Source organism: Cynara cardunculus (assembly GCF_001531365.2).
Source record: "Cynara cardunculus var. scolymus isolate 2C chromosome LG 5, CcrdV1, whole genome shotgun sequence".
Lineage (NCBI taxonomy): Eukaryota > Viridiplantae > Streptophyta > Magnoliopsida > Asterales > Asteraceae > Cynara > Cynara cardunculus.
This window is the reverse complement of record NC_037532.1, coordinates 33574427-33600077: the sequence shown is the minus strand read 5'-3', so window position 1 is coordinate 33600077 and position 25651 is coordinate 33574427. Positions and strand designations below refer to the sequence as shown.

Sequence of the window (25651 nt, the reverse complement as noted above, 5' to 3'; positions counted from 1 at the left end):
GGAACTAACTGYAGATAAAYATAATCAAATACATGATAAACATATCATTTTAAATATAAAAAATCTAAAATATAATTAGAATAATTATTAAGTTCTAACAGAATACTTAATTATTATCTTTATAAATGTTATATTATTAAACCAAAAATAAATTATTTCATTATTAAACTTAAATTAAATTATAATAAAAAAATAAATTAAACAAATTACATAAAAAAAATAAAACTTTTAAATAGTTGATTTGATATTAACATTGATATATATTTTTTTCCAAATTTTTATGATATCCTTAAATTTATATTTTATTCAAAAATAAAATCATTGTTGCTTTCTTAAAAACACATAAAATCGTATTATAACATCGACAAAGACAAATAATAAAATATAACATTAAAATCAAGATGTGTCTCAATGTATTGCACGAATACTCTTCTAGTAAATTTAAATAATATTTATTTATAATTAGGTGGCCAAAATAAAATATAGATGAAATCTCACATTCAAATGTGGTACCATGGCCATTGGTACATCTCCATCAATCCCTTTTGCTTCAACCCTTCTTTGCTTTCCAATCCAAATTCCTTCTTTAAAACCACCCAAAAAACCCTTCATTCTACCACCACCACCACCACCATCATGAAGAACACCATTAACAATGGCGGCACAAAGCTCATCCTCCTCCACCCCTACATTCAAAAACAAGGCTCCTCCGGCCGCCTATATTGGCTCATCGCCGCCGTCTCCATCTTCGCCGTAGCCTCCCTCCTCACCTTCGTCTACACCCGCGAATCCTTCTCCACCACCATCACCGCCACCGTACCTTCCATCACCACCACCACCACCACCACCATCCTCGACCATCAAATGCTACCGAAATCCATCGCCAAAGCTCTCATTCACTACGCCGCCAACACCAACAGCTCCGATCACATGTCCCACACCGACATTAAACAAATCTCCGACGTCCTACGCCAATGTCTATCCCCTTGTAACTTCCTTGTTTTCGGCCTCACGCCGGAAACCCTTCTCTGGAACGCCTTGAACCACCGTGGCCGGACGGTTTTCATCGACGAAAACCGTTACTACGCTGCCTACATCGAAGAGAAACACCCGGAAATCGAAGCTTACGATGTTCAATACACGACCAAAATCAGCGAGCTTCACGAACTTGTGACTTCCGTCAGAGAACAAGCACGTAACGAATGCCGGCCGGTGCAAAATCTGTTATTTTCCGAATGTAAGATTGGATTAAACGATCTTCCGAATCAATTATACGAATTGGATTGGGATATCATATTGGTGGATGGGCCACGTGGGTATTGGCCGGAAGGGCCGGGGAGGATGTCGGCGATCTTCACCGCCGGCGTGCTGGCAAGAAGCAAAAAGGGCGGCAACCGGAAAACTCATGTTTTCGTGCATGATTATAAGAGGGAAGTGGAGAGGGTATCGAGTGATGAGTTTTTGTGTAAAGAGAATTTGGTGAAGTCTTCTAAGGATTTATTGGCGCATTATATGGTGGAAAGAGCGACGGAGGAGAGTAACAACCACCAGTTTTGCCGGAGCCACTACTCCACGACGGCGATATAGGGCATGTCGTCTTCTCCGGCGAGTCGGCGACTGCAAGTGTGTTTAATCATAGCCGTTGTACAATTTGATTATTTATATTTGAAATTTTGGGTGGGGGTTGGGTTCATTTTAAATAAATTTCTTCATTTTCTTGAAATATTTTTGTAAAAATTTAATTTGCATATAATTATAAATATATTATTTACTTTGGATATAATAAAATGTTGAATTATTAATATAGTTTTTAATAATTGTTTGTAGGATTATTTGATTTAAAATGTTAAAATATGTGTTTTATACCATGATGGGTATGTTTGACGGTTGCTAAAAAGGTTTGGTGCGGAATGATTAAGTGGTTAGAATAATTAAAAAACTTTCATGATATAATACAAAATGAGATATAATTGTTTGATAATTGTTACAATGAAATTATGGTGATGAATGGTTAAGGGATGTCCGAGATACAAAATCATTCAGATGATTTTAGAATCATTAAGAGACATATTTTTTTTCCCAAACAAGATTCACCTCTTAACAATTCAGAGGCTACCTCTTAATGAAACTATTAAGAGGTAGACAAACAACTCATAAGTTACAATTCTAAGACCATAAATGTTATTTTCTCCTAATTATATAAAAAAAACTTGCAAAGATGTACGTTTCAACTTCAAATGCTCCTCTATAGACTCTAAATCCGACTTTAAAGTGCTCGATTGTGGTCTTGCGATATTGTTTTTAGTTGATATATACGTAGTAGTAGTAGTAGTATTAGTGTGTGTGTATATATATATATATATATATATATATATATATATATAATTGGTTGAAAATTGTATCAAAATATCGAAAGGATCCAATCTGATCCAAAAAGTAACCAATAGTAACATCTAATGGATGAAACTGATCCAATCCAATCATCTATTGGATTGGACTGAATCGGGTGTACAATGCTAACTGAATTAGATTGGATGATAAAATCTAACATTCATTAAATGATTGAATCAAATCGAATCAGATATACTTAAATTCATTAGATGTCAACCGATAGACACACATAATAGTGGCGGACTTACGTTTTTGTTTGGGTGAATTTTTTCATAGATGGAATGAACATGTTTTTTAGTTGCAAAGAGAAGGGTTGGAAAAAAATAGTTTTCTGCATAAAGCTGTCCCTAGAATCTTACTAAATAAGCCATTTTTTATATCGTTAAGCCATTACCAAACAATCATATATAGTGACCGAATAAGCCGTGAATCCCATTAAGCTAATTAAGTTGTTAGCAAACATGCCCTTAGTATTGGGTATTGTTTAGCAATGCATATTCTCTTAAATTTCAAGTAATTATTGTACACATACAATTTTCTAAAACTGTTATAAACTTTATACAACCAACCGATAAATACATTCACATACAAAAGAATCGTTGGTCATTTTGATACGATAAAATACTACATCATTATCTTTATACAAAAAATATCATGTCATCAAAATTCCAATAAATTGCATTTTTTTACTATGAAATATTTTATTGTTAATTGTTAGGGTTAGTGTTTGTTATTTCATGTCTAATGTTTTTTCTAAAGAAGTTTAGGGTTAAATGTTAATTATTTGATCATTTAGCTAGGAAAATAAAAAGATGTACCAAAGGGCATTTGACCTAACAGTATGTGAGTCTTTGACTTCGTAGGAGGTCAGGGGTTCAAACCTTACAAAAAGTGAGGAAAGTATGTGAGTCTTTGACTTCGTAGGAGGTCAAGGGTTCAAACCTTACAAAAAGCGAGAAGAATATGTGAGTTTATTTGTTCTATTTGTCATATATAAATATTATATACTTCAAAAAATAAAATGATGTTTCAAAAGAAATTGGTATATTAATTCACTAGACAAAATGAAAAGATTTTTGAAAAGAGAAATGTCAATATCCTAACCGATAGTAGTGGTAATGACTCGCAATATTATCTTACTTAAATTTCGACCCCCATCACAAATTTTTTTTGGATCCGTCACTGCTTGTAGAGAAGCTGGATTCTTTTACGTGGTAACCGCGTTCTGTGTGCCATCATAAGCTTTGTGATTATTAAGGGTGAGTTTGGTACGTGAGACAAGACAAAAACTAGTTGTCCCATGTTTGATCCGACATTCAAGTTGTGAGAGGACATGACTGAGCAAGACACAAAAAAGGAAGCGAGTCAGACAAAAAAAGAAGCAACTTGGACAAAATGCATTTTTTTTAAAAAGATTGGTAAATTACTAAACTACTCGTGTCAAATTAAAGCCTTAAAACCTTTCACTTGCCCACCTCCTCCATTCCAAATGCACCCTGACTACATTGATATTACTTGCATGTTGTGATATGTTTTCAGCTTTCTATGTCATGTTTTTTAGTTGCTAATAGATATTATTTGAACAGAAAGGTCATGGTATTATCTGATCCTCTTATCAAAGAGGTTAAACACATGACACACAGGTTCTTTGATCTACCTTATGAGGAGAAACTCGAGATCAAGTTGTCAGATACAACTGGATACAAGTTATTCCCAGTTGCATTAACATCTTCACTTTGATCAAATTATAGAAAACATATGCCACGATTATTCAAAGTTTAAAAATGCAGGGAATACTAGCGAGTAGGTGAAAATATAACTAACATACAAGAAGCTGTTGATATAAGTTCTATATTGTTGTATTTAGGCTCGTTTGACATCTATCGGTTTGGTCAGTTATGAATTACCATCCAACAACCGACCAATCTAAATTGGATGTTGAAAATTTCCAATAATTCGTATCTCAAAAGTACCTAAGCCTTCCATGCCACCTATCGCCCTATCCTCAGTTGCTGCCGTCTCCAACGAACGTGTCCAAAGTCCAAACCACCATAGTATTCCCTCTCTCACTTGGTTCATGATAGAGCTATACCGATACAACAATTTCCATTTGAAATCAACCTCTATTTCTTCGGGATAAATGTAGGCTTTGCGTACATGCTACTTTTTTTTTAAATAGGATTTATCGGGTTCGTTTGGTTTTGTATATTGATTTGAGTGCATTCAATTGTTATTGTATATCAGCTGTAAGTTAGGGGCCGTTTACCAGCCGCTTACTTGGGTAAACGTTTACCAAGTCACATTACCTCATCGGATGAATATAGTAAGGACCAAGAATCTTACCTGATAAGAGCGAGACAAGGACCAAAAGTCTTACCCGGTAAGGGCGACGACTCTTACCATGGTAAGCACTTTCCGGGTAAATTGTTACATGCGATGTCGTTTTGGTGGACTAAAATCTTGCCCGGTAAATATATAATAGTGTTAAATTTTATTGGTAAACAGACGTGAGTAATTACTTTGTTTCCTAAAATGTGCCTTCAGACCACCAAAATAGTTCACTACGAAGCTGCCACTTGGGACTTTGCAATTGGTTACTGGTGAAAGCTGATTGGCTGTGAAATTTGAGATTATTTGTTTATTAATATTTTATAATCGTCACAAATATAAAATGAATATTAAACGTAAATCTAATTTGATGGGTGAAAAATAAAACCTAATTATAACGACTTGTATCATATACAAGTAACGTTGTACATTGCACTAGATTTGGTCAAAGTCAAGGGTATAAATGGGACGAGACAACTTGTGAGTTACTCGAGATCGACTCGGTCGACGCTCGACTCGATATACTAACGAGTCGAGTCGAATTCGGATTTAAACTACTCGTGAGTTTTTGAGCCAAGTTCAAGTCGAGTATATTGATACTCGAGCTCGACTCGCATCATTTACACCCCGAGGCAATGAACTTGCACTCCATCCTTGTTCCCCGATAAACTTTCCGAAAAAGTTCCCTCGTAAATAGGCCTTGTAACACCAAGATCCCGAAGCCGGTCCACCATATCATACAAAAACTCAAAGGTCAATCTCGATTGCTTGTTAAGATCTTCCCTTACGTGTGGATGGATCCGAAACCACTCCCCCAACATCTTGTGAACATGAGATCGGATCATCCTCCATGGCACCGGATATTTCTCACAGAGCTTCAAATACTCGACCACCAATTCACCCCGATCCACCTTTCCATGATCATTGAATCCAGCAAAGAGAGCTGGATTTTCAAGAAGGGATTCGGCTGAAAGAACCCCATCAGCCCCGGTCTGTTCCAAGCAATTTCGGGCATCATCTATGTGACGGATATTCCCGTTTGCAAGAACTGGGATTCTAAGAGCGTTTTTAACCACTCGTATGGCGTCCCAATTTGCTCGAACCTTTTTCCCGTCTTTCTCATCTCTGGTGCGTCCATGCACTGCTAGGAGCGAGCAACCCGCATCTTCCAACATTTTCGCGTAGTTTAGAGTGTCTTGCAAGTCTGGGAAGATGCGGATTTTGCAAGAAACGGGAACGGTGAGGTTAAGGGCTAGTTTTTCGACTAAGGACTTGATGAGGGGAAGTTTATCCATTAGAAAGGCTCCGTAGTTTCCCCGCCTGGCAATACGCTGAGGGCACCTGCATATAACAAGCTATCAATTGTAGGTCACCAATGCAGTTTTTTTCTTTGAGGTAGAGGTCAGGTCTGCATACATCTCACACCTTAGACCCCACCTCCGAGAACCAAAGAGTCAAAGACTATGATGTATCAATGTCCTGATATAGTTTGTTGCTTACTATTAACTAGTTTTTATTCTTCCTACATTTTTGCTTACACTTCGGGGTAGAGAACATGTCTGCATTTAAGTGGGACATAAGACCATCCTTTAGAAGCAGACCTAGAAATTTATTTCTCTCTGTGACACCATTTGATTATAATAAACGAAGCTATGAATATTTTTTATAATATCATCATTGGTCTATTGGTTAGTTTCTTTTGCATGTGAGGACTAAGGTACTGTGTTCCGGTCTTTTATCCCAAAAAATTTTAGAAACATAATAAACTTGAAATTAAAAGTTAAAAACTAAAAAAATAATACAAATGGGGACTCGAATCCACGCCTGGAAGGAGAGTAAAGACCGTGCAAACCAACTCTACCAAGAGAAACTTGTGTTATTATTGCAGTTTTAATGAACATATGGTGGCACCCAACAAAATAGTGTGGTGTAACCTTTCACAACCCTAAAATTTTTTTACACTACGACTGAAGAACGAAGTGGTGGCCCTTGCCACTGTATGCACCATATTGGGTCCACCCCTGCCCTACTTTCAAGTGGAATATACTAGATTCATTTGATTTGAGTACTACTATTCCGCGGTAGGGATTGTAACTTTCCATAAACCCTGTTCAATTAGTGGGACGCATTAGCTGTCCGCTGTCAGGTTGGGCGAGTAACTGTTTCCATAATCTTCTTCTGTCTGAAGAACCTGCATTGGATTCTATACATCTCTTTTGGGCAAGCACATGCATGCATGTATCCACCCAGAACCTACATTCAAAGAGATATATACCAAGATTTGTTTGATATAAGTAAACCTAGTTGTTAGCAGCTTAATAAGCTTAAATTTAAGTACTTAGAGCCTGTTTATTAGCAGCCTAATGAGCTTAAAGGGTTTGTTTGTTAGCAACTTAATGATCTTAACAAGACTTGTAGCTTATTCGGTTAGCTATACATGATTGTTTGGTAGTGGATAAATGATATAGAAAGTCGCTCACTCAGAAAATTTTAAGGAGCTTTATGCAGACACCCAAGAATCTTTCAAACATACCCCTCACAATAAAAAATCATGCACTCGAAAAAAAAACCCTACCAATTCATACTCAATTCAATTACCAACCAAGACCATACTTTCAAGTATTGAATTCATTTGGTTTGACTACTTACCCCAAATTAATGTCGACATAATCGCAATGAGATTCCACTCTGCGTGCTGCTTGTAACAAAGTTTCTGGATCATTGGCACAAAATTGAATAAACAATGGCCGATCTTCCTGTAATTTCGAGACAAAAATAATAAGTTTGAAGAAACTACACCATTTCTAGATAAAAAAATTCAATCCGTAGATGTACCTTGCAGGTAGTGAATTCTTGAGATCGATACTTGTCGTTCTCGGAAAATATACGAGAATGAAGCATAGGCGTATAAGCAGCTTCAGCTCCATATTTTCTACAGAGGATCCGAAAAGGTAGCTCCGAATTATCCACCATCGGCGCCACAATCATCTTAGGCTCGCCGAGTTTCTTCCAATGAGACCACGCTTTCTCGATCCGAGCCTCTCCAGTCAAGTAGCCGTTTGGAGTTTCGAAAAATGATGATTCGCGATTTGATGATGGTTGGGGGGCGGAGGTGTCGGTGGTTTCGGAGCAGAGGTGGTCGTCAGCGTCAGCCATGGCTGTGGAATGTGAAGTTAGGGTTTGAGTGGGAGTGGAGAAGGCCATGAGGCGGTTGTTGAGGTGGTGTTTGGCGAAGTGTTGGAAGTTGGCGGCGGAGGGTTTAAACCTCATGACGAGGAGGGAATTGGAAGCCTGACCATCGCCGCCGCCGACGAGTTTTGGAGGCAAAAGGGTGCGAAGGAACCGTTAGGGTCTGAAAAATATCGGGGAAAATAATATAATCGTTATAGAATAATCGAAACAAAACAAAGGAAAAAATATATCAGTTTGACATCAATTATTAAACGCTTATCCAGTAAGTGTTTATTGATAATTTTCTTTACCGAACGAACATGGTAAGGGTTTATAATCTTACCCGGTTAGAACGGTAAAATATTGAAGAATCTTACCTGGTAAGAGTGGTGAAAAAATGAAAAGTCTTATCCATTAAGTGAGTGTAACGACTCTTATCCAGGTAAATGCTTACCGAGTAGATTGTTGCATACTATATCATTTTGATACACTACAATATTACCCAGAAAAATAAATTATAGTGTTGACTCATATCGGTAAGTGCTTACCGAGTAAACATTTGTTTAAACAACCCCTAATTCTTATTAGTTAAAAATTCTTTTAAATAGAGATAAGATATAAGTAAATAGCTATGATAGATATTAATTATAAGGGAAAAGTACAATAAAAACCAATGAACTTTCTTGTTTGGAATGATTAAGTCCTTGAACTTTTTTTTGGAACAAATAAGTCCTTGAACATTCCAAAACATGTTAAATAAGTCATTGGACATTCCAAAATATGTTAAATAAGTCMTTGGACAATTTTTGGAACAAATAAGTCATTGGACATTCCAAAAAATGTTAAATAAGTCCTTGGACAATTTTTGGAACAAATAAGTCTTTGAACAATCCAAAACATATTAAATAACTTCTTCAACTTTTATAAAACATGTTGGATACTTTCTTATGACTTGTACAACTAGTTAAAGTGGTAAAATAGTGAGAAAAAAATCCGGAAAAAACCTCAATGAACATTCATATTTTGAACGATAAAGTGGTAAAATAGTGAAAAAATCCGGAAATATATTTTGTCAGTGATTTTTTAAACTAAAAAAATAAAAACAAATTATAAAATATATTATTTTTAATTAAAATAAATTTCACCAGTAATCTTTTTAAATCTTTTTTTAATTTAAAAAATCACATGATATATATATTTTTAATTAAAATAAATTTAATAATAATTATTTTTTTTGTTTGAAAAATCACCGACATAATATATTTTAATTTTAATTAAAATAAACTTTATCAAAATCTTTTTTAAATGTAAGTACTTTTTTGTTATATTTGTTTAATTTTATAGATCTAAATATTTTTTGGTTCAAAAAATATTTAGGGGCTTAATCGTTCAAAATATGAATGTTCATTGGGTTTTTTTCCGGATTTTTTTTCACTATTTTACCACTTTAACTAGTTGTACAAGTCATAAGAATGTATCCAACATGTTTTATAAAAGTTCAAGAAGTTATTTAACATGTTTTGGATTGTTCAATGACTTATTTGTTTCAAAAATTGTCCAAGGACTTATTTAACATTTTTTGGAATGTTCAAGGACTTATTTAACATATTTTGGAATGTCCAAGGACTTATTTGTTCCAAAAAATTGTCCAATGACTTATTTAACATGTTTTGGAATGTTCAAGGACTTATTTGTTTCAAAAAAAAGTTCAAGAACTTAATCATTCCAAACAAAAAAGTTCATTGGTTTTTATTGTACTTTTCCCTAATTATAATCTATATAGATCTTTATATCCTTTAAATGATGATACATTTATCCTACAATAATGATAAAAAATATTTCATAATAGTTTTGAGTTAATATATAGCATAATACTTGATTTAATATTTTAAGACAATCTATTTATTGTAAATGCTTTATATTAGGGTTTATTAGTTGTGTTTTTTTTGGTATTTTGGTGTGAATGTTCTATGCTTCCAAAGATATATACATAATCATTTGCTAAAAAGTATACATAAACTCTCAAAAGATATATACATACATACATGACCGTAGCATCATTTGAAAAACTAGAATGGTACTCGTACATTGCATCGAGACACATCTTGATTTCAGTGTTTTGTTTTATTTTTTTTATGTCAATATAATACAGTTTTATGTGATTTTGAAAAAAATGATAATATTTTTATTTTTGAATAAAATATAAATTTGAAAATATCATAAAATTTTGAAAAAAAAATGATATCGATATCGATATCAAATTAATATTTTTAAAAGTTCTTGTATTTCAGTGTAATTTCGTTAATTCAATTTTTTTAATTATAATTTAATTTAGATTTACCAACAAAGAAATTTAATTTAGGTTTAATAATATAATTTTTATATAGATAATAACTAAGTATTCTGTTAGAACTCAATAATTATCCTAATTATATTTTGATTTTTTATATTTAAAATAAGATGTTTATCCAATATTTGATTATGTTTATCTACAGTTAGTTATATGAATTCAAATATGGAGTTTTAATAAGTTGTACTTATATACAATTACTTGTAATCTTAAATTTTAAGTAATATGCATCAATAAACAGTACTTCATGCATAAAAAATGGTCTTTAAGAGTTTTTGTCAAATGTTTTATAATATAGTATAGATAGTAAGTATTTGAGAAGTAGAGAAGTGATCCTAGCCCTTCATCTGATCAAGATTTACGGTTTTGACTCTAAAGCACCGGATAATTCCTCGCATGGTATGTGGAAGATTGATGAGTAGTTTCGTAACTTTCACAAATAAATGGCAAAACAAGTGCATATGTGAATTATTTAACCAATTCAAATTTTTGTTTAAAGAACTCTTATTGTTACAGTTGTTTTATCAAAGTTTACAGAGAAAACTAGAAAGTAAATGAGATAATTAAGACATACATACCATCCTCTACCGACCGCACCTCCAGATGGGATACACTAGACCCGTTACATTTGATTTAATAAGTGAAATTTGTGAGAACCTTACTAACTAGATGCTCCCCATAAACAGCTGATTCAAACTTCTTATTCCCACCACTCTTCTTTACGCACATATCCAAGGGACTTATTGCAGCATTGAAGTTTGGCTGATCACGATACGAAATGGGCAACAAGATCAATCAAGAACGAAAACGAACATTATGATATGTGCGTAAAAAGAGAGAAAACTAACCTCGTAAAAGTAAGCCACACAGACTCGGAATTTTGGGGAGTTATTAACGACCCGATGCAATGTGGATTCATAAAGACCGTTTGTTAGAATCTGCGATCAATCGAGGTTTTAGATAATACCGTACTTTTTTATTCGGAAAATCTCGAGCTGCTGTATATACCTTAAGCATATCGCCGATATTGCAGACGAATGTTCCAGGAATGGGAACTGCTGATATCCATTCGCCTGAAACGTTTCTCACCTTCACGAATCCGGTGGTAGATGCAGGTCAAGGTAAATAATTGCATATATATTAAAGCATAGTAGTACAATTGAATCACATGCCTGACCATCAATTAAGGGGCCGTTTACCAATGCTGATAGGGAAAGTCCTTACCGGGTGTCACTTCCCTTACCGAATGAGCATGGCTGGCAAGGATCGAGGATCTTACCTGGGAAGAGGCATAGCAAAGAACCAAGAATCTTACCATGTAATTGAGGGAAAAGACTTACTCGGTAAGCGCTTACTGGATAAAGATGCTTACCAACAATCCATTTTGATGACTGATAATGTTACCCAATAAGGTAAAATGAGGGTGCGGTGACTTTTGCTAATAAGCGATCAGTAAACGGCTTAGCTATAAGCTATAAGCTATAAGCTATAGAAGGTTAAGGCCATACTTAGATGTCTAGAGAAAAGGAAGTGTGATTCTACATCACTAATTAAAGGTTTGTTTTGTATGCGAGCCAGGACATATGATGGAAAAAGAACTTGTTGTCTCACATTTGGTGCAATATTTAGAATGGCATAAGACTACAAGACGGAGTGGGTAAAAAATGTTGTCCCACCAAAATAGGTGGAAAAAGATAAAAGAGAGAATGAGACAAGATTGGTAAATTACTAAACTACTCATGTAAATTAAAACCTTGCACAATTTTTTCACCCCCTACCTTGCTCTCACTTGTCCTATCTAGTCTCGTTTGCATACCAAATTCACCGTAAGTGTGCGTTCGGTATCTAGACAGGATAGGACAGAACATAACAAGGCAGAACATTTGTTCAATGTTTGATAAAACAGATAAAATGACCAATTTACTCCTCATGAATTGTTTATATTTATTTTTTTGTATATTTTGATTAATTTATGTAATTTTTATAACTTTTCTATATTATAAGAGAATTAAGTTTTATTTTGAAACTATATTGGTAAAATATAAACCTTCGTTCCATGATAGAACTCTTGCCACATGTGGAACAATAATCCATTAATCCGTGTTCTGTCTTGTAATGTCGTGTCGAGTGTACCAAACGCACCCTAAGGGATCAAATGAGTACATCAATGTAAGCAGGAGGATACCTGAAGTGCAGTTTTGTCATCATCCTGATTAACCAATGTCAATAGACCTGTTGTAACATCACAATTTTTTTTTAAAAACTTGGTCAACACTATAATCCAGGGTATCCCAAGTCTGAATTGGAGAAACTTACCATAGTCGGTGTGGGCTCCGCTGGATTTATTTGGACAAGAGATGTAAACACAGCAAGAAAAACATGCTTAAATGAGAACGTGTAAATCAGGGGGAAAAGAAGGCAAAGCAAATACCAGCTACGGAAGAATTACCATCCAACATCGTTCTTTTGCAATCCCTCGGCACCAGGGTAACCTATTATACGAAATACCCAGAATGGATCTCCAGCTATTTTGCCTTCGAATTCATCTACTGAGCCACCAAGTGCCAGAGCGATCCCTCGCATGATTTTTCTTGATAGCTCTGCCAGTAATCAGTGACCATTAATTCATGGAAACAAGAAAGACGTGGGAATCGGACACTATATCAAACCAAACGATCCCAATATATCCTGCTCGAGAAAGGTCTGGGGGCGGGAGTTAGGCAGACTTGTCCTCTACCAGAAAGGATAATAATTCATAACTGTACACTAATAGCATCGATATAAGATACCTGTGCAAAGGATAAGATAGTCCTCCATCAGCTTTTTGAACTCTGGAGGCTTTGTTGGCCTGTGGAAGACAAAGGCACATTTTAAATGTTGGTGATATGCCAACATGGTTGGGTTTCGGTGAGAAGAAGAGTTAAAATGAGAAACGTAAGAAGGGATCACCCTTGGATGCACATTAGGATGATATGCACCGGAATAATCCCCGTATCAAATGCGATTCATGGGTGGGTTTGAGATTAAAGACAATCAAGGGTCCAGATCCCTTCTTATTCTTATTCTTATTCTTATGCTTCTCACTTAACTCTCTTTCTCACACCATCCTTCACCCATGCCAACATGGGTCATTCGAATAAGTTTAAAGGTCTCAATTAGGCTTAAATGAATCTACCAAGAAATAATTTTGTTAATGATAATAATCCAAAGTGATATGAATATGAGAGAGATCAATGTATGAGATACCATTTGTTGTTTCCTACTAATGGGTCGCCAAGACCTCCATACATCCCTTTGTTTAGTTCTTTATAGCACTGTCAGAAAAAACAATTACAAGACTGGAAGCAAAATCTACCATGTCCACCAGAACCATAGATTGCTATTATATCGATATAAGCTATATATTGAGAGGTAGGCATACGAGAATGGTACCTATTTAAGAAAATAAGAAATGGCCAAATTACATATTAAATCACATGTATTTTGCATCTCTCTCTCTCTCTCTCTCTCTCTCTCTCTCTATATATATATATATATATATAGGGGCGGTTTCCATTAGGAACCTGAATTTGATTAGGAACCAGGCGACCACCCACAGCGTCACGCGTGGCATATTCATCAAGAATATGAGCCTGTTATTCATCATGCGTCCGTATTCATCATCTTTGAGTGATTCATGATAAATAACAACTTTATGTTCATGATGCATATTCATCTTGCAGAGGGACACACGGCACGCTATCAGCCGTTCCCGGGTTCCTAATCAATTTTGGTTTCCTAACGGAACTTCTCTCTATATATATAAGGAGCGAAAGATATCATGTCTCAAATAAAAAGGAAAATATTCTTGATATGAAGTTGTTTCCATCTATATCAAGTTAAAGTAATAATTTGCTCATGAAAGATAATTCGACTTATAAGTACTTATCTCCAATAGAACAATTCCTCTATCAAAAGACATTGTAAACAAACAAAAGTTTCATGCACAAACTAGTTAGGACTAGGAGCACTTTCTGATATCGGTAGTTACGGACCTCAAAACCATTCAAGTCAAGAAACAAAATCACTCAGTTGCCATCCAACAAAAAGTTCAAAATTTAGTTCCGTTCTCAACCTTAATCTAAAGCTGAATGTAAGAATATAGTCATCTAGTGTAGTTCTAAGTTTTTACGGGAGTTGACTGTTTTGAACTAGAGGCAGAGCAGATGAAGGTCATTGAGCTAAAAAAGATAGAAGATCATGTTTTTAATTGAAAACTCATTTATGGTGATTTATCCAAAGGACTGAATATATGAATGTTAAATGACATGAAAACAGGTTTCAGTTTAATATTCATCATACTTGCACAAGTGGAACTCACAATATAGTTTATCCCCAATATGAGCACCTATAAGGCTATAAAGTATGAAGTTTAAGGCAACAATATAGAGCTTACGTCGATAGCTTCGTGCCTATCAGGTATGCCTTTAGTTATATTTTCACCGACTCGCTGGTATCCCCTGCATATTAAACCTTGAATGATTGTGGAATATATTTTCTATAATTTGATCAAAGTGAAGATATTAATGTAATTGGGAAAAACCTGTATCCAGTTGCATCAGACAATTTGATCTTGAGTTTCTCCTCATAAGGTAGATCAAAGAACTCATGTGTCATGTCTCTAACCTCTTTAATAAGAGAATCAGGAATACCATGACCTTTCTGTTCAAATAATATCTATTATCAACTAAAAAACAGAAGGCTGAGAACTTATAGCAGCATGCAAGTATCTGTGTATTCACAGGGTGCATTTGGCATCCATAATGGATAGGACAAGATAGTTGTTCAGCATTTGGTAAGACAGATTTGAACACGGCAGAACAGATAAAATGACCAATTTCCCTCTAACGAGTTGTTTACATCTTTTATATATTTTGATTAATTTATGTAATTTATTAAATTATAATAAAATACATTTTTTATAACAAAATATATCATAGGAAAGTTTTCGTCAAGATGATTAAAAATGACATCAAAATAAAAAGTTTATGTAGTTTTCAATTTTTATTTTATACTTTTTCTATATTGTTGTTTATCATTAATATTTAATAAATTACATAAATTAACCAAAATATAGAAACCGCATAAAAAATATTTTGAAGATAGCAAAAAGTGAAAGTTTAAAAGTATAAAATACAATAAATAAAATTTAAAGAATGAATAAAATGTAGAGAGGAAGGTGTATTTGATGCTTTAAAAGAAAAGGTTTTATTTTGAGGTTATCATGTAAAATATAGGTTTGTTCCACCTTGTTCCACTATGTACCACTCTGTTCCAAGTTCCACATAAAAGTCCTACCAAATGTGGAACAATGATCCATGTTCTATTTTGTCATGTAAAATGTGGGTGCTTTTGGTATGCAGACTAGACTGGACGAGACGAGAGAGAGTGAAGTAGGCGAGTAAAGAATTTGTGAAAGGTTTTAGGGTTTTAATTTGACATGAACAATTTAGTAATTTACCGATCTTCGTAAAAGAAATGCATTTTTGTCTCATTAGTCATGTCCTGTCACACACCAAACGCACCCTCAATGACCGCGAAGCTTATGATGGCACACAATAACGCAATTACCACATAAAAGAATCCAGCTTCTCTACAAGCTTGATCTAGAAGTCTAACAACTTCTGCAACATCTTTGTCCTCACCAACATCCGGATCATCACACTTTGCAACCAGAGGACTAATATCTGTTCATAACAGAAGCAACCCACAATACATCAAGACACTTTTCCTTTTTGACAAAATATCCTACATAATACCAAACCGATTGCTTCCTGAATCAGCAGACTACTTTCCAAATTCAAAATCAACATAAAAAGGATTCTAGCCTTTTAGCTCCATAACAGACTTTTTAATTGTTAACTTACTTATCAATTCTCTGCACCCAAATGAATTCTTATCTGTTTAGAAATAAAATGTAACCCTACGTAACTTATGCAATTTGGGCTGTTAATCGACACTGAAATCGTCACTTTGGGAAAAAGCTGGAAATTCAGATTCGGAGACAGTGCTGCTTAAGACGATGAACTTTTAGATCTTACAGAATAGTGCAATACGAAGTTTCACATAAGGAGTAGAGAACTTCCTGAGGTTACTTCAACCTCAGATGATTGCATTTCTATCCAGAATAACTGAACCAGACTAAAACTTGAGTAATATTCATTCTGAGAAACATCTAATTAATGGAACAGTGCTGGTTAAGAAGATGAAGTTTTAAATATAATCGAATACTGCAATCGACATAAGGAATCCAGAAGTTCCTTCAAACGTTAGAGTATTGCAATTTTGAGGAGATTAAGTGGAAAGATGGAGTAACATGAGAATGATGAAGTTGACATCTAGGGATTGAAAGAAATTTACCGATGAGAGGAATGGATTGGAAGTCGGTGGACATGGCGATTTACGATTCCGTCGGATGTTCAGTCTGGAATCAACGATACTCCGATCCGAGAGTGGGAATCTTTTACTTTCCTAGGTGCTATCGCTACATGTATGTGCTAAAAAAACCCGACCTGATCAACCTAATCCGATCAAGTTTAACTAACTTAATTCGAAGCAACAAGATGTCTAATCGAGTTGTAAAATTATTAAACCGTGGGTATAGGGTTATTATTATTTGAACCCAACCCGATGAACCATATTTCATATTATTTCTTGGATTTAATTTGATTGTTGAATTTCTATTAGTATATACATTAGACATTTACACTATCATATATGCTTTTCATATACATATATTTTCAATCTATTCATATTTCTATATAACTCATTCATATATATGATCAGTAACTGTGAATATATATATGTAAATTGAGAAAATTAACTGAATGTGATATACGTAAAAAATATGAATAAGTTGTATCAAATGGTTGATGATGAAAAAGAAATTATGAATAGAGAAATAATATATTCAAGGTTAGAAGAATATTTTAATATATCAAAGTATCAACCCGACCAACCCGTACGGGTTGGGTTGGRTTGCACTTTGGTTTGAGTTGGGTTGGGTTAAGATTTTTCCAAACCGCAAGCATGGAGTTAGGTTGTTGAAATGTCTTCAACTCGATCAAACCAACCCATAAACACCCCTACCTATATCTACACCATCTTCAATTTTCAAGATTTTTGGTTTTACAATCATCTCCTTTTCTATATATTTTTTTAATTAAAAAAACCAGGATATAAATTTTTATGAAAGAGATTTTAACATAAATTATATTATTATAATATTTTTAATGAAGATTTTTGGTATGTAATGGGACAAAAACTAATTTTCATGGAACGAAAGTGAAGATTTTGTTCCATCAAAGTAGGTGGAACAACTTGGGACTAAATGTTAAGATTATCAAATTACCCTCTTTACAATATCTGATACCCTTTGATCTTGATTTCTTCCAGTTACGATTTCTTGGTTTTCAATCTCTCAATTTCTTCCGGACACGATTTCTTCCAACCGTGGTCTTCAATTTCTCGATTTCCTTGAAGACATCGATTTCTTAGTTTCCAATAATGGTCTTCGATTTCTCGATTGCCATAGTTCCAGACATTGATTTCCTTATTTTCAACCATGGTCATCGATTTCTCGATTTCCATGGTTCACAAATTTGTTCAACCATGGTTTTTTGGATACTTAACCATTAGACCATGATTTTTGTTTTTCATGCTACTGTCACTTTTGTTTTCAATGGTATGTATGATGGTACTGTCACTTTTGTAAGACGTACTTTTTTGTTATCCAAGTAATTGATATTTTTCCATATCAATAGAAAAATCAATTATTTCAATCGAATTTTAATTATATTATCCAATATTGATCAATTAAGTTTATGGGATCTAAGTATTAGGGGTTGTTTGGTAATTGCTGAATAGTTTGATGTGGACGAATTAAGTGGTCAGAATGATTAAGAGGCTCTTATGATGTAGTGCAAAATGAAATATAATTGTTTGGTAAATGTTTACAATGAAATTAGGGCGCTGAATGGTTAAGGGAGGTCTATAATACAAAATCATTCGAGGGGTTTTAAAATCATTAAGGTTTTTCCAAATAAGATTCACATCTTAACAATTCAGATGATGTCTCCTAATAGAACTATTAAGACTGTAAACAAACAACCTCTTAATTTCGTTACTTAGACTTAAGTTGGAAAAGAATTTCCATATTATATTTTCAAATGATGGCTAGATTTATGATATTGACCTAACGTATATTTGATTTGTAATTTGTTCGTTTCGTACGTATCTGATTTATAACATGAAACTTTTTGCGTATATTTTTTTGTTTTACAAACACATAATATAAGTTTACATAGTAAAACAAATACATGCTAATCAAAACCTTAAATCTTAACATTACATGAAAATAATCATATGAAATTACACATGATGCGATGGTTCTCAAATTTCTCATAATTCTATGGGTTCTCAATGATTAGCCCCCTATATAGGAACATATACGTGTATATTAGTTGTGTACGCACATAATATAACACGATACATCTTGATACTGAAGTTGAGACCTGAACCCTCGATTCAGTTTTGTTCTGTTATCTGCCCATCTCGATTTATGATTTTGCATGTGGTTAAATTGTGAATCGGTGTTGACATATAAATTCATGGTTAATATTGTTAATTAGCCAAATATTTGAAAAGAGGATAACAAAGATTACGAGGTTTTCAAAACCACAACAGTTATTCTTAGCTTTCGGGAAATGATTTATACAATAATGATTTGTACTAAAAGCAACTCTATTTACAAATAATACATGAAATTTATATTTAAAAAATATGTTATATTAATAGACCTCAACATTTATCATGAGACGCATTCACAAGTGCATATAGTTCATAAACTGAAACGGTTGAATACAATACCTTATTCACATGTGCATGAAACTCAAAAATTAGAAGACGGTAAATACAATAACTTATTTATATGTACATGCAACCTAGAAATGAAAAACTATAAATACCATGGCTTATTCATATGTGCATATAACTAGAAGTTGAAATTCAAAAGTAATCATTTGTGGAATATTTTTGTGGAGATTTTTTTTGTATATTGTAAAATACTTTTTATGAAGGATAATAGAAGATTTTCATGATTTTTGGCAACTTCTTTTTAGTAAGGGAATATACTTATGTTAATGAATATGAAATTGACCAAAAGTTAGGTCTTTTTATCGGTTGACATCTATTGCATGTGAGGGGAACCAAACGGATCCAATCATTAATTGGATATTGGATTTTGTCAATCGATCCGATTTGATTAACATTAGATAACCGATCCAATCCAATTCAATGGATGATTGGATCGGTTTGGTTCCATCCGTTAGATATTTTTATTTGATATCCATCAAATATCCAATTGGATTGGATCCATCCAGTGTGTTAATTCGATCAAATTCTTTAACAATAATACAAATTAATTAATCACTTTTAATATGTGTTAAAATAAACACAACGAAAGCTAAAAAATCGAAGCCTCACATAAAACAATATTCGATTTAAGCAATTTAAAAACAAATTAATTGGATGACAGTTGGATAATGGTTGAATGGATAATTGGATGGTCATTGAATGATTAATTGGATGTTGGTCGATTCAGTTCGCTTTTGGTCGGTTCTGGACTGTCATCCGAGAACCGACAGATCTAAATTGGATGTTGAAATTTTCAATATGATCCAATTATAATTAGATATCCAATTTATGGCCGCTCAGTTCCAATTAAATTGGTTGATTTACTTCACACCCCTACCAAAAGGCATTTATATTATCCATTTGATTAAAAGTAGTCGGTGTTTTCCACTCTTTTGTAATTTTCCTTTAAACCAAATCTTATATATATGAACGTATTTACAAGTTAATTCTAAGTAAATTCAAATGTGAAATTCTAAAAAATTAATAGGTTTAGGAGGTGTTTGGGACTGTTTATAAAAACAACTTATTGACTTATTCCGGTGTGACACCGGTAATAAGCACTTTTGAGTGTTTGGATAAACAACTTATATCGGTGCCAAACTGATAATAAGGAGTATTTGAAGATGTTAAACCGTTCTTACTTATAATAAGTTGATAAGGACTTTTGCAGAAAAAACATAAGTTATTTCAAATAAGCAATCCCAAACACCCCCTTATAAACAATAATAACGAGTAGTAAACTTGAATTTTAATTTATTAAAAAATAGAGAACAATGTTCTATAATATTATACAAACACGAACACATTTTTTACAAATCAATCTCAATCGTCCATTTAACCTAATGAACATGTGGTTCCGTAAACATCTCGATTGTTTTCTAATATAAAGTATTGATCATGACTAATGAACTTTAATCGTCTTCCTTTCCATAAATATTCAGATCATAGTAAATAAACCCTCAGTATTTCCATTAATATCTCAATTGATTGGATTGTAAGGTTCATAAATGTATGATTTGTTTTCGAAACCTCCTCAGTAATACAAATATACATCGTAAACTCGAAAAAAAATACCAAGTTTACGTTCGAGTCTTGACGTAAAGAGGAAAGTAAACGCCACGAGCCCGGAGCCGATCAACCATACTGTATAAATACTCGAAACTCAAATTCTTTTCGTTATTAAAATCGTCTCTTACGTCCGGATGCATCTCCAACCATTCCCTCAACATGCCATAAACATGAGAAACTACAATACCCCATCGAACCGGATGCTTCTCGCAAAGCTTCAAGTACTCCACCACCAACTGTCCTCGGTCCAATTTCCCGTCTTCAAACCCATCATCGCCATCGACCACCCATTCGCCGCCTCGGAATCCGGCAAACAATGCCGGATTATCGAGGAGAGACTCTGCTGAAAGTACCCCTTCGGCACCCGTAGTTTCCAAGCAGTTCTGAACGTCGTCCATGTGACGAACGTTTCCGTTTGCGAGAACCGGAATTTTGACGGCGGATTTGATGGATTTAATGGCGTCCCAATTGGCCCGTTCGCTGGTTCTTTCGGTTCTTGTTCGGCCATGGACAGCTATTAGTGAGCAACCAGCATCCTCTAACAATTTGACGTAGTTTATCGTGTCTTGAAGTACGGGAAATAAGCGGATTTTGCAGGATACGGGAACAGAAAGGTTGGTGGCTAGTTTTTTGACGAGAGATTCAACTAGCGGAAGATCGTCCATAAGGAATGCACCATAGTTTCCTCTGCTGGCGATACGTTGAGGACATCTGAACATAAAAACACAATGGGTGAGATAACCAGTTTACCTCCAACCATTGGCACAAGTAAAGGAGAATTTTTAAAGCAGCTTGACTTTAAAGGAATTGGAATGAAATTTGACCACAAGTTTGGTTAGCATGAATTGGAATGAAATATGTTAAAAGGATTTGGAATTTGGCATTTTCTCAATAGGAACGGGAATAGAAGGGTTTTAGTCAAATTCGTTTGTAGTGAAATTGTTGACCTGATGGCCCTGCTCTGTGTGGGGTTTATTGTCTGAGTAAAGGGAAGTTTCGTCCATTTTGCAGGGTCATGCCCTTATAATCCAGTATGGCACATAATTAACCCCACGTTTGGGTCCGTTTATACAAGTGTGCACCCCGCATCTCTAAGCCTGCATTACAGCTAAACGGAACCCTTTAGGTCTTGCATGAACCCCGATCATACCAAATAGCCAATGACACTAAAACCACCAACATAAAGTAGGGTAGGGGCAGGGTAGGATGTATGCAAACCTGTCTAGGGTCTGTTTATTAGCAGCTTAACGAGTTTAATGACACTCACTGCTTATTCGGTCAGCTATACATGACTGTTTATTGGTGGCTTAATGATATAGAAAGTGACTTAACAATAAGCTTAATGATATACATAACTTTAACATACTTGGTCTGAATAATCCAATACCTTAATAACATAGGGGTAGTACCACCTCATGAATCCTGAATAAGTTACTACCAACTTAAATAGAAGGGTTCAACCTAATATGTGAAATGAAAACTATTCAAGTTCTGAATATGTTGAAAGGTGAATATCATCTAAAGAATAAAAAAAAAACCAATGTTTTAAAATTGTTGATGGTGAGAAAGAGATAAAACAACATGAATTTCCATTTTCCAAACATGCCAAATAACGTACTGAATCTCAGGAACTTGTTCTTAGATCATTTGAAACTCATTTAAAGCATCCAAATTGCCTGACCAGGATGCGCATTTGAACCAAACCAAACCAGCCCGGTATGGTCTGGGGAATGTACGCAGACCTGACCTCTACCCTCAAAGAGTAGAATGACTGTATCTGTGAATGGTCATTTGCCAGATGCACATTTGAATAGAGGAAACCAAACAAGCATAGTATATCCCACCCGGAGATGGGGTCTGGGGATGTACACAGACCTGACCTCTACCCTTAAAGAGTAGAGGAGTTGTTTCCATGAATGGTGCATTTGCCGGATGCTAATTTGAATGACCATAATTATCTTGTGTAGGTCCGTCATTCATGCGAATGCACATATGGCATATTGATGATTCGATATCAACATTTATAATCTAAGTGTAGTGATAGACATTAGGAAATATGTTAAGTCGAAAGTGCCATAAGGGTTATTGGGAGAATAATCCTTTCATGGATTTTTTCTAAATGCATGACTTTCTCATAGATTTTGAGGCTTCTTCTGTTAGATAGAGACCTTAAATCTGTCAGAAGGTCATGCTTTAAAAAAACTGTCAAAAAGTTATTCTTCTAAATAACTGGTGCCAGAGATACAGTCGAAGGAACTTATTTTCTTTGGAGAGGGAAGGAGGAGGGATGAGAAAGGTTACCCCAAGTTAATATCAACATAATCACAATAGGATTCCACTTGATATGCTGCTTCTAATAAGATATCTGGATCATTTCCACAGAATTGGACAAATAGCGGACGATCTTCCTGTCGTGGAAATCAAATATAACATGAGAATGTCTTACATTGAAAGGTTCATAATACTCAAATTTCTCAATAAGCATGAGAGAGCTACTCACTACGTTATGACTTTTATGTCAAAACAATATTTCGCAAATACAAATCGATATAGACTTTGTCACTACAAACGAACATTTTCAGTTTGTAATTTTTATTATAATGTTTTGATGTAATTCTTTGTCACTACAAACCCGAATTACTTTGAACCATAAAATGGAGCAACATATTTGACATTTCGAACTTCAAAGTGTTACTTTATTGTTGCAAACACTAAAATTGAACAGATATATCTTTGGCAATACCTTTTATTCAATATAGTATAAGCACAAAGGTGAAACTCGAACATGTTATCCCTGTTGAAAGAAGTGATGATAACTTCTTAGCTATTGTGCAAGGCCAGGCCGTGACATAATGTGACCAAGGTTTCTGGAGGATGCACATGTGCCAGATTTGTACACATGGGCTGAATGCCATGCCAAACAAGCCGTGCAAGTTTGCTCTTTTTGTGTCACTTACTATGTCAAACTCCACAAGTGCCCTTACAGGTTTGTTTTTAGTTTCAAGATAAGGGTATATGTGTTTTGAACCTCCATTTTGTGTGTTCTTCCTCTGTTTTGTAGAAGATTGACAAGTTAAGCACAAACAAAGTTATCTTGAGAAAATCATGTGTTGTAGAAAAACTTTTTTACTAAGCTCCCTCCTCTCTCACGTCACCATACACTATCTCATTGACGATGAAACCACCTTAGATCGACGTTGTTTGTTCTCTTATTTTTTTGTTTATTTCATATATGTGTGCTATTTACGTAGAGTTTTAATCATCCTATTTTTTAAGTTACATTTGGGTGTTCATCAAGATCCTAGTTAGTTCCATACTTTTGATGGTTTTGGTTTGGGCTTGAGAATATTGAAATTCCAGTAATCCTCCTGGTGCTGTCTGACAACATCATGCATAGCATAACTCTAGTCATATTACTGCAGAAGTTTTGTTTCCGATAGTGATGAGTTAGAATCAAAATTAATACAGATAGAACATCAATTTGCAAAAAGGGGTCCAATTCGAATAGGAAATAGTCGATGCCTTCAACAATTTGACAATAAGAGACTTGCGATAGAGCTCGACGTTAGGGCAATTCCGTTAATAACTTGAAAATTTCCTACTCAAACTATTGGGAAGTAGAAAATCCAGCAAATTTATGTTTCGAATCAACACAATGAGGTGCAACTGTATACGAAAATTAGGTCTCATCAACGAATCGTTATTATGTACCTTACAGGTGCTAAATTCTCTGGAGCGATACTTTTGGCTCTCTGCAAAGTTGCGAGAGTGAAGCATAGGTGTATAAGCAGCTTCGGCGCCGTACTTCCGACATAGCATTCGAAACGGAAGCTCCGATCCCTCGTACATTGGCGCTACTATAAGCTTCGGCTGCTTCAATTTCCTCCAGTGAGCCCACGCTCTCTCCTCCGAGCTTATATATTGCTCTTCAGATGAAGTATTAGCAGCTGACAAGTTTTGGATTGGGCAACCCATCGCCGCCGAGGTGGCGACGGGAACCATTTGGTGTGTGGTAATGGTTTTGGATCAGAAAAGCAGATAAACCGAACCGTTTGCTTGATGTCATCCAACGACCAAATTTAGATTTCAGTTTTACTTTTGAAAAGAACGGATTTAGTTTGTTAGACGGATTCTTAAAAAAAATAAAAAATGGAAAATCAAAATTTAAAAGTTTGTTTATCCGGTGTCTAAGTTGGCGTTTGTTTTTTAAAAGGTGCTGAAGTCTAAAGTCTGAATTCACTTCTGATTTTTAAGAGGTGGTGCTAAAGTCTGAAATCTGAATCAATTAAACTATTTGTTTTTTACGTCTGAAATCTGAAGTTTGAAGATGAGAGATCGAGAGTTGATATGAATTGACAGTTGACAGAGTTGAGAGATGAGAGATCGAGACATAAGAGTTGATCCAGATAAATCGAGCGTAAAGAGATCAGAGTAGATAGGCGACGATTTGAAATAAGAGGTAATAAGAGATTTCTCAACCACTTAAATTTTCAGACCTAATAAGAGTTTTTAAGCTCTTAATTGAAAAAAAAACAAACACATTGAATCCTCTTATGTCTGACCGATTCAGACTTAAGAGGACATTAAGAGCTTTTTTATTAAAAACAAACAGCCCCTAAGTATCTGTATCTATATTTATCTATTACGAGGGTAATTATGTAATGTAATGAGATACATCTTTGTTTTAATGTTTTATTTTATTTTTTTTGTCTCTGTTGATGTAATACGGTTTATATGGTTTCGAGAAAGATAATATTTTTGTTTTTGAATAAAAATAAACTTGAAAATATCATAAAATTTTAAAAAAAAATATATCGATATTAATATCAAATTAACTATTTAAAAGTTATCGTTTTTTGTACAATTTTTTTTATTCAAGTTTTTATTATA

The 25651-nt window shown here is 34.4% G+C and overlaps 4 protein-coding genes across 5 annotated transcripts; 1 reads left to right on the top strand and 3 right to left on the bottom strand.

The window, feature by feature from the left end:
- The first annotated feature begins 636 nt into the window (after nt 1–636).
- LOC112513745 (protein IRX15-LIKE-like) lies at nt 637–1664 on the top strand. The gene has a single exon (XM_025120097.1). It carries the CDS (start codon nt 637–639, stop codon nt 1585–1587), a length of 951 nt encoding a protein of 316 aa, XP_024975865.1. The 3' UTR covers nt 1588–1664.
- A 3447-nt stretch (nt 1665–5111) lies between these two features.
- LOC112513328 (tRNA-dihydrouridine(16/17) synthase [NAD(P)(+)]-like) lies at nt 5112–8040 on the bottom strand. Its single transcript, XM_025119560.1, has 3 exons — nt 7555–8040; nt 7369–7475; nt 5112–6060 (listed from the first exon to the last, which is right to left on the bottom strand). Exons 1-3 carry the CDS (start codon nt 7987–7989, stop codon nt 5340–5342), a joined length of 1263 nt encoding a protein of 420 aa, XP_024975328.1. The 5' UTR covers nt 7990–8040; the 3' UTR covers nt 5112–5339.
- A 2658-nt stretch (nt 8041–10698) lies between these two features.
- Nucleotides 10699–16765, bottom strand: LOC112512359 (probable 2-oxoglutarate-dependent dioxygenase At3g50210). 2 transcript variants are annotated; one of them, XR_003069229.1, is made up of 13 exons: nt 16640–16765; nt 15851–15966; nt 14823–14941; nt 14676–14739; nt 13487–13554; nt 13030–13088; nt 12690–12840; nt 12557–12576; nt 12426–12472; nt 11465–11519; nt 11249–11329; nt 11089–11178; nt 10699–11002 (listed from the first exon to the last, which is right to left on the bottom strand). XR_003069229.1 is itself a non-coding variant. In XM_025118275.1 (12 exons), the coding sequence occupies exons 1-12, from the start codon at nt 16671–16673 to the stop codon at nt 10874–10876; spliced, it is 978 nt and encodes a 325-aa protein (XP_024974043.1). In that variant the 5' UTR covers nt 16674–16765; the 3' UTR covers nt 10699–10873. The 2 variants fall into 2 exon arrangements, 1 of the variants encoding a protein (XP_024974043.1); XM_025118275.1 differs by lacking the exon at nt 11465–11519.
- Nucleotides 16766–20639: 3874 nt separating this feature from the next.
- Nucleotides 20640–24773, bottom strand: LOC112512358 (tRNA-dihydrouridine(16/17) synthase [NAD(P)(+)]-like). Its single transcript, XM_025118274.1, has 3 exons — nt 24473–24773; nt 23063–23169; nt 20640–21472 (listed from the first exon to the last, which is right to left on the bottom strand). Exons 1-3 carry the CDS (start codon nt 24761–24763, stop codon nt 20773–20775), a joined length of 1098 nt encoding a protein of 365 aa, XP_024974042.1. The 5' UTR covers nt 24764–24773; the 3' UTR covers nt 20640–20772.
- Between the last annotated feature and the right edge of the window lie 878 nt (nt 24774–25651).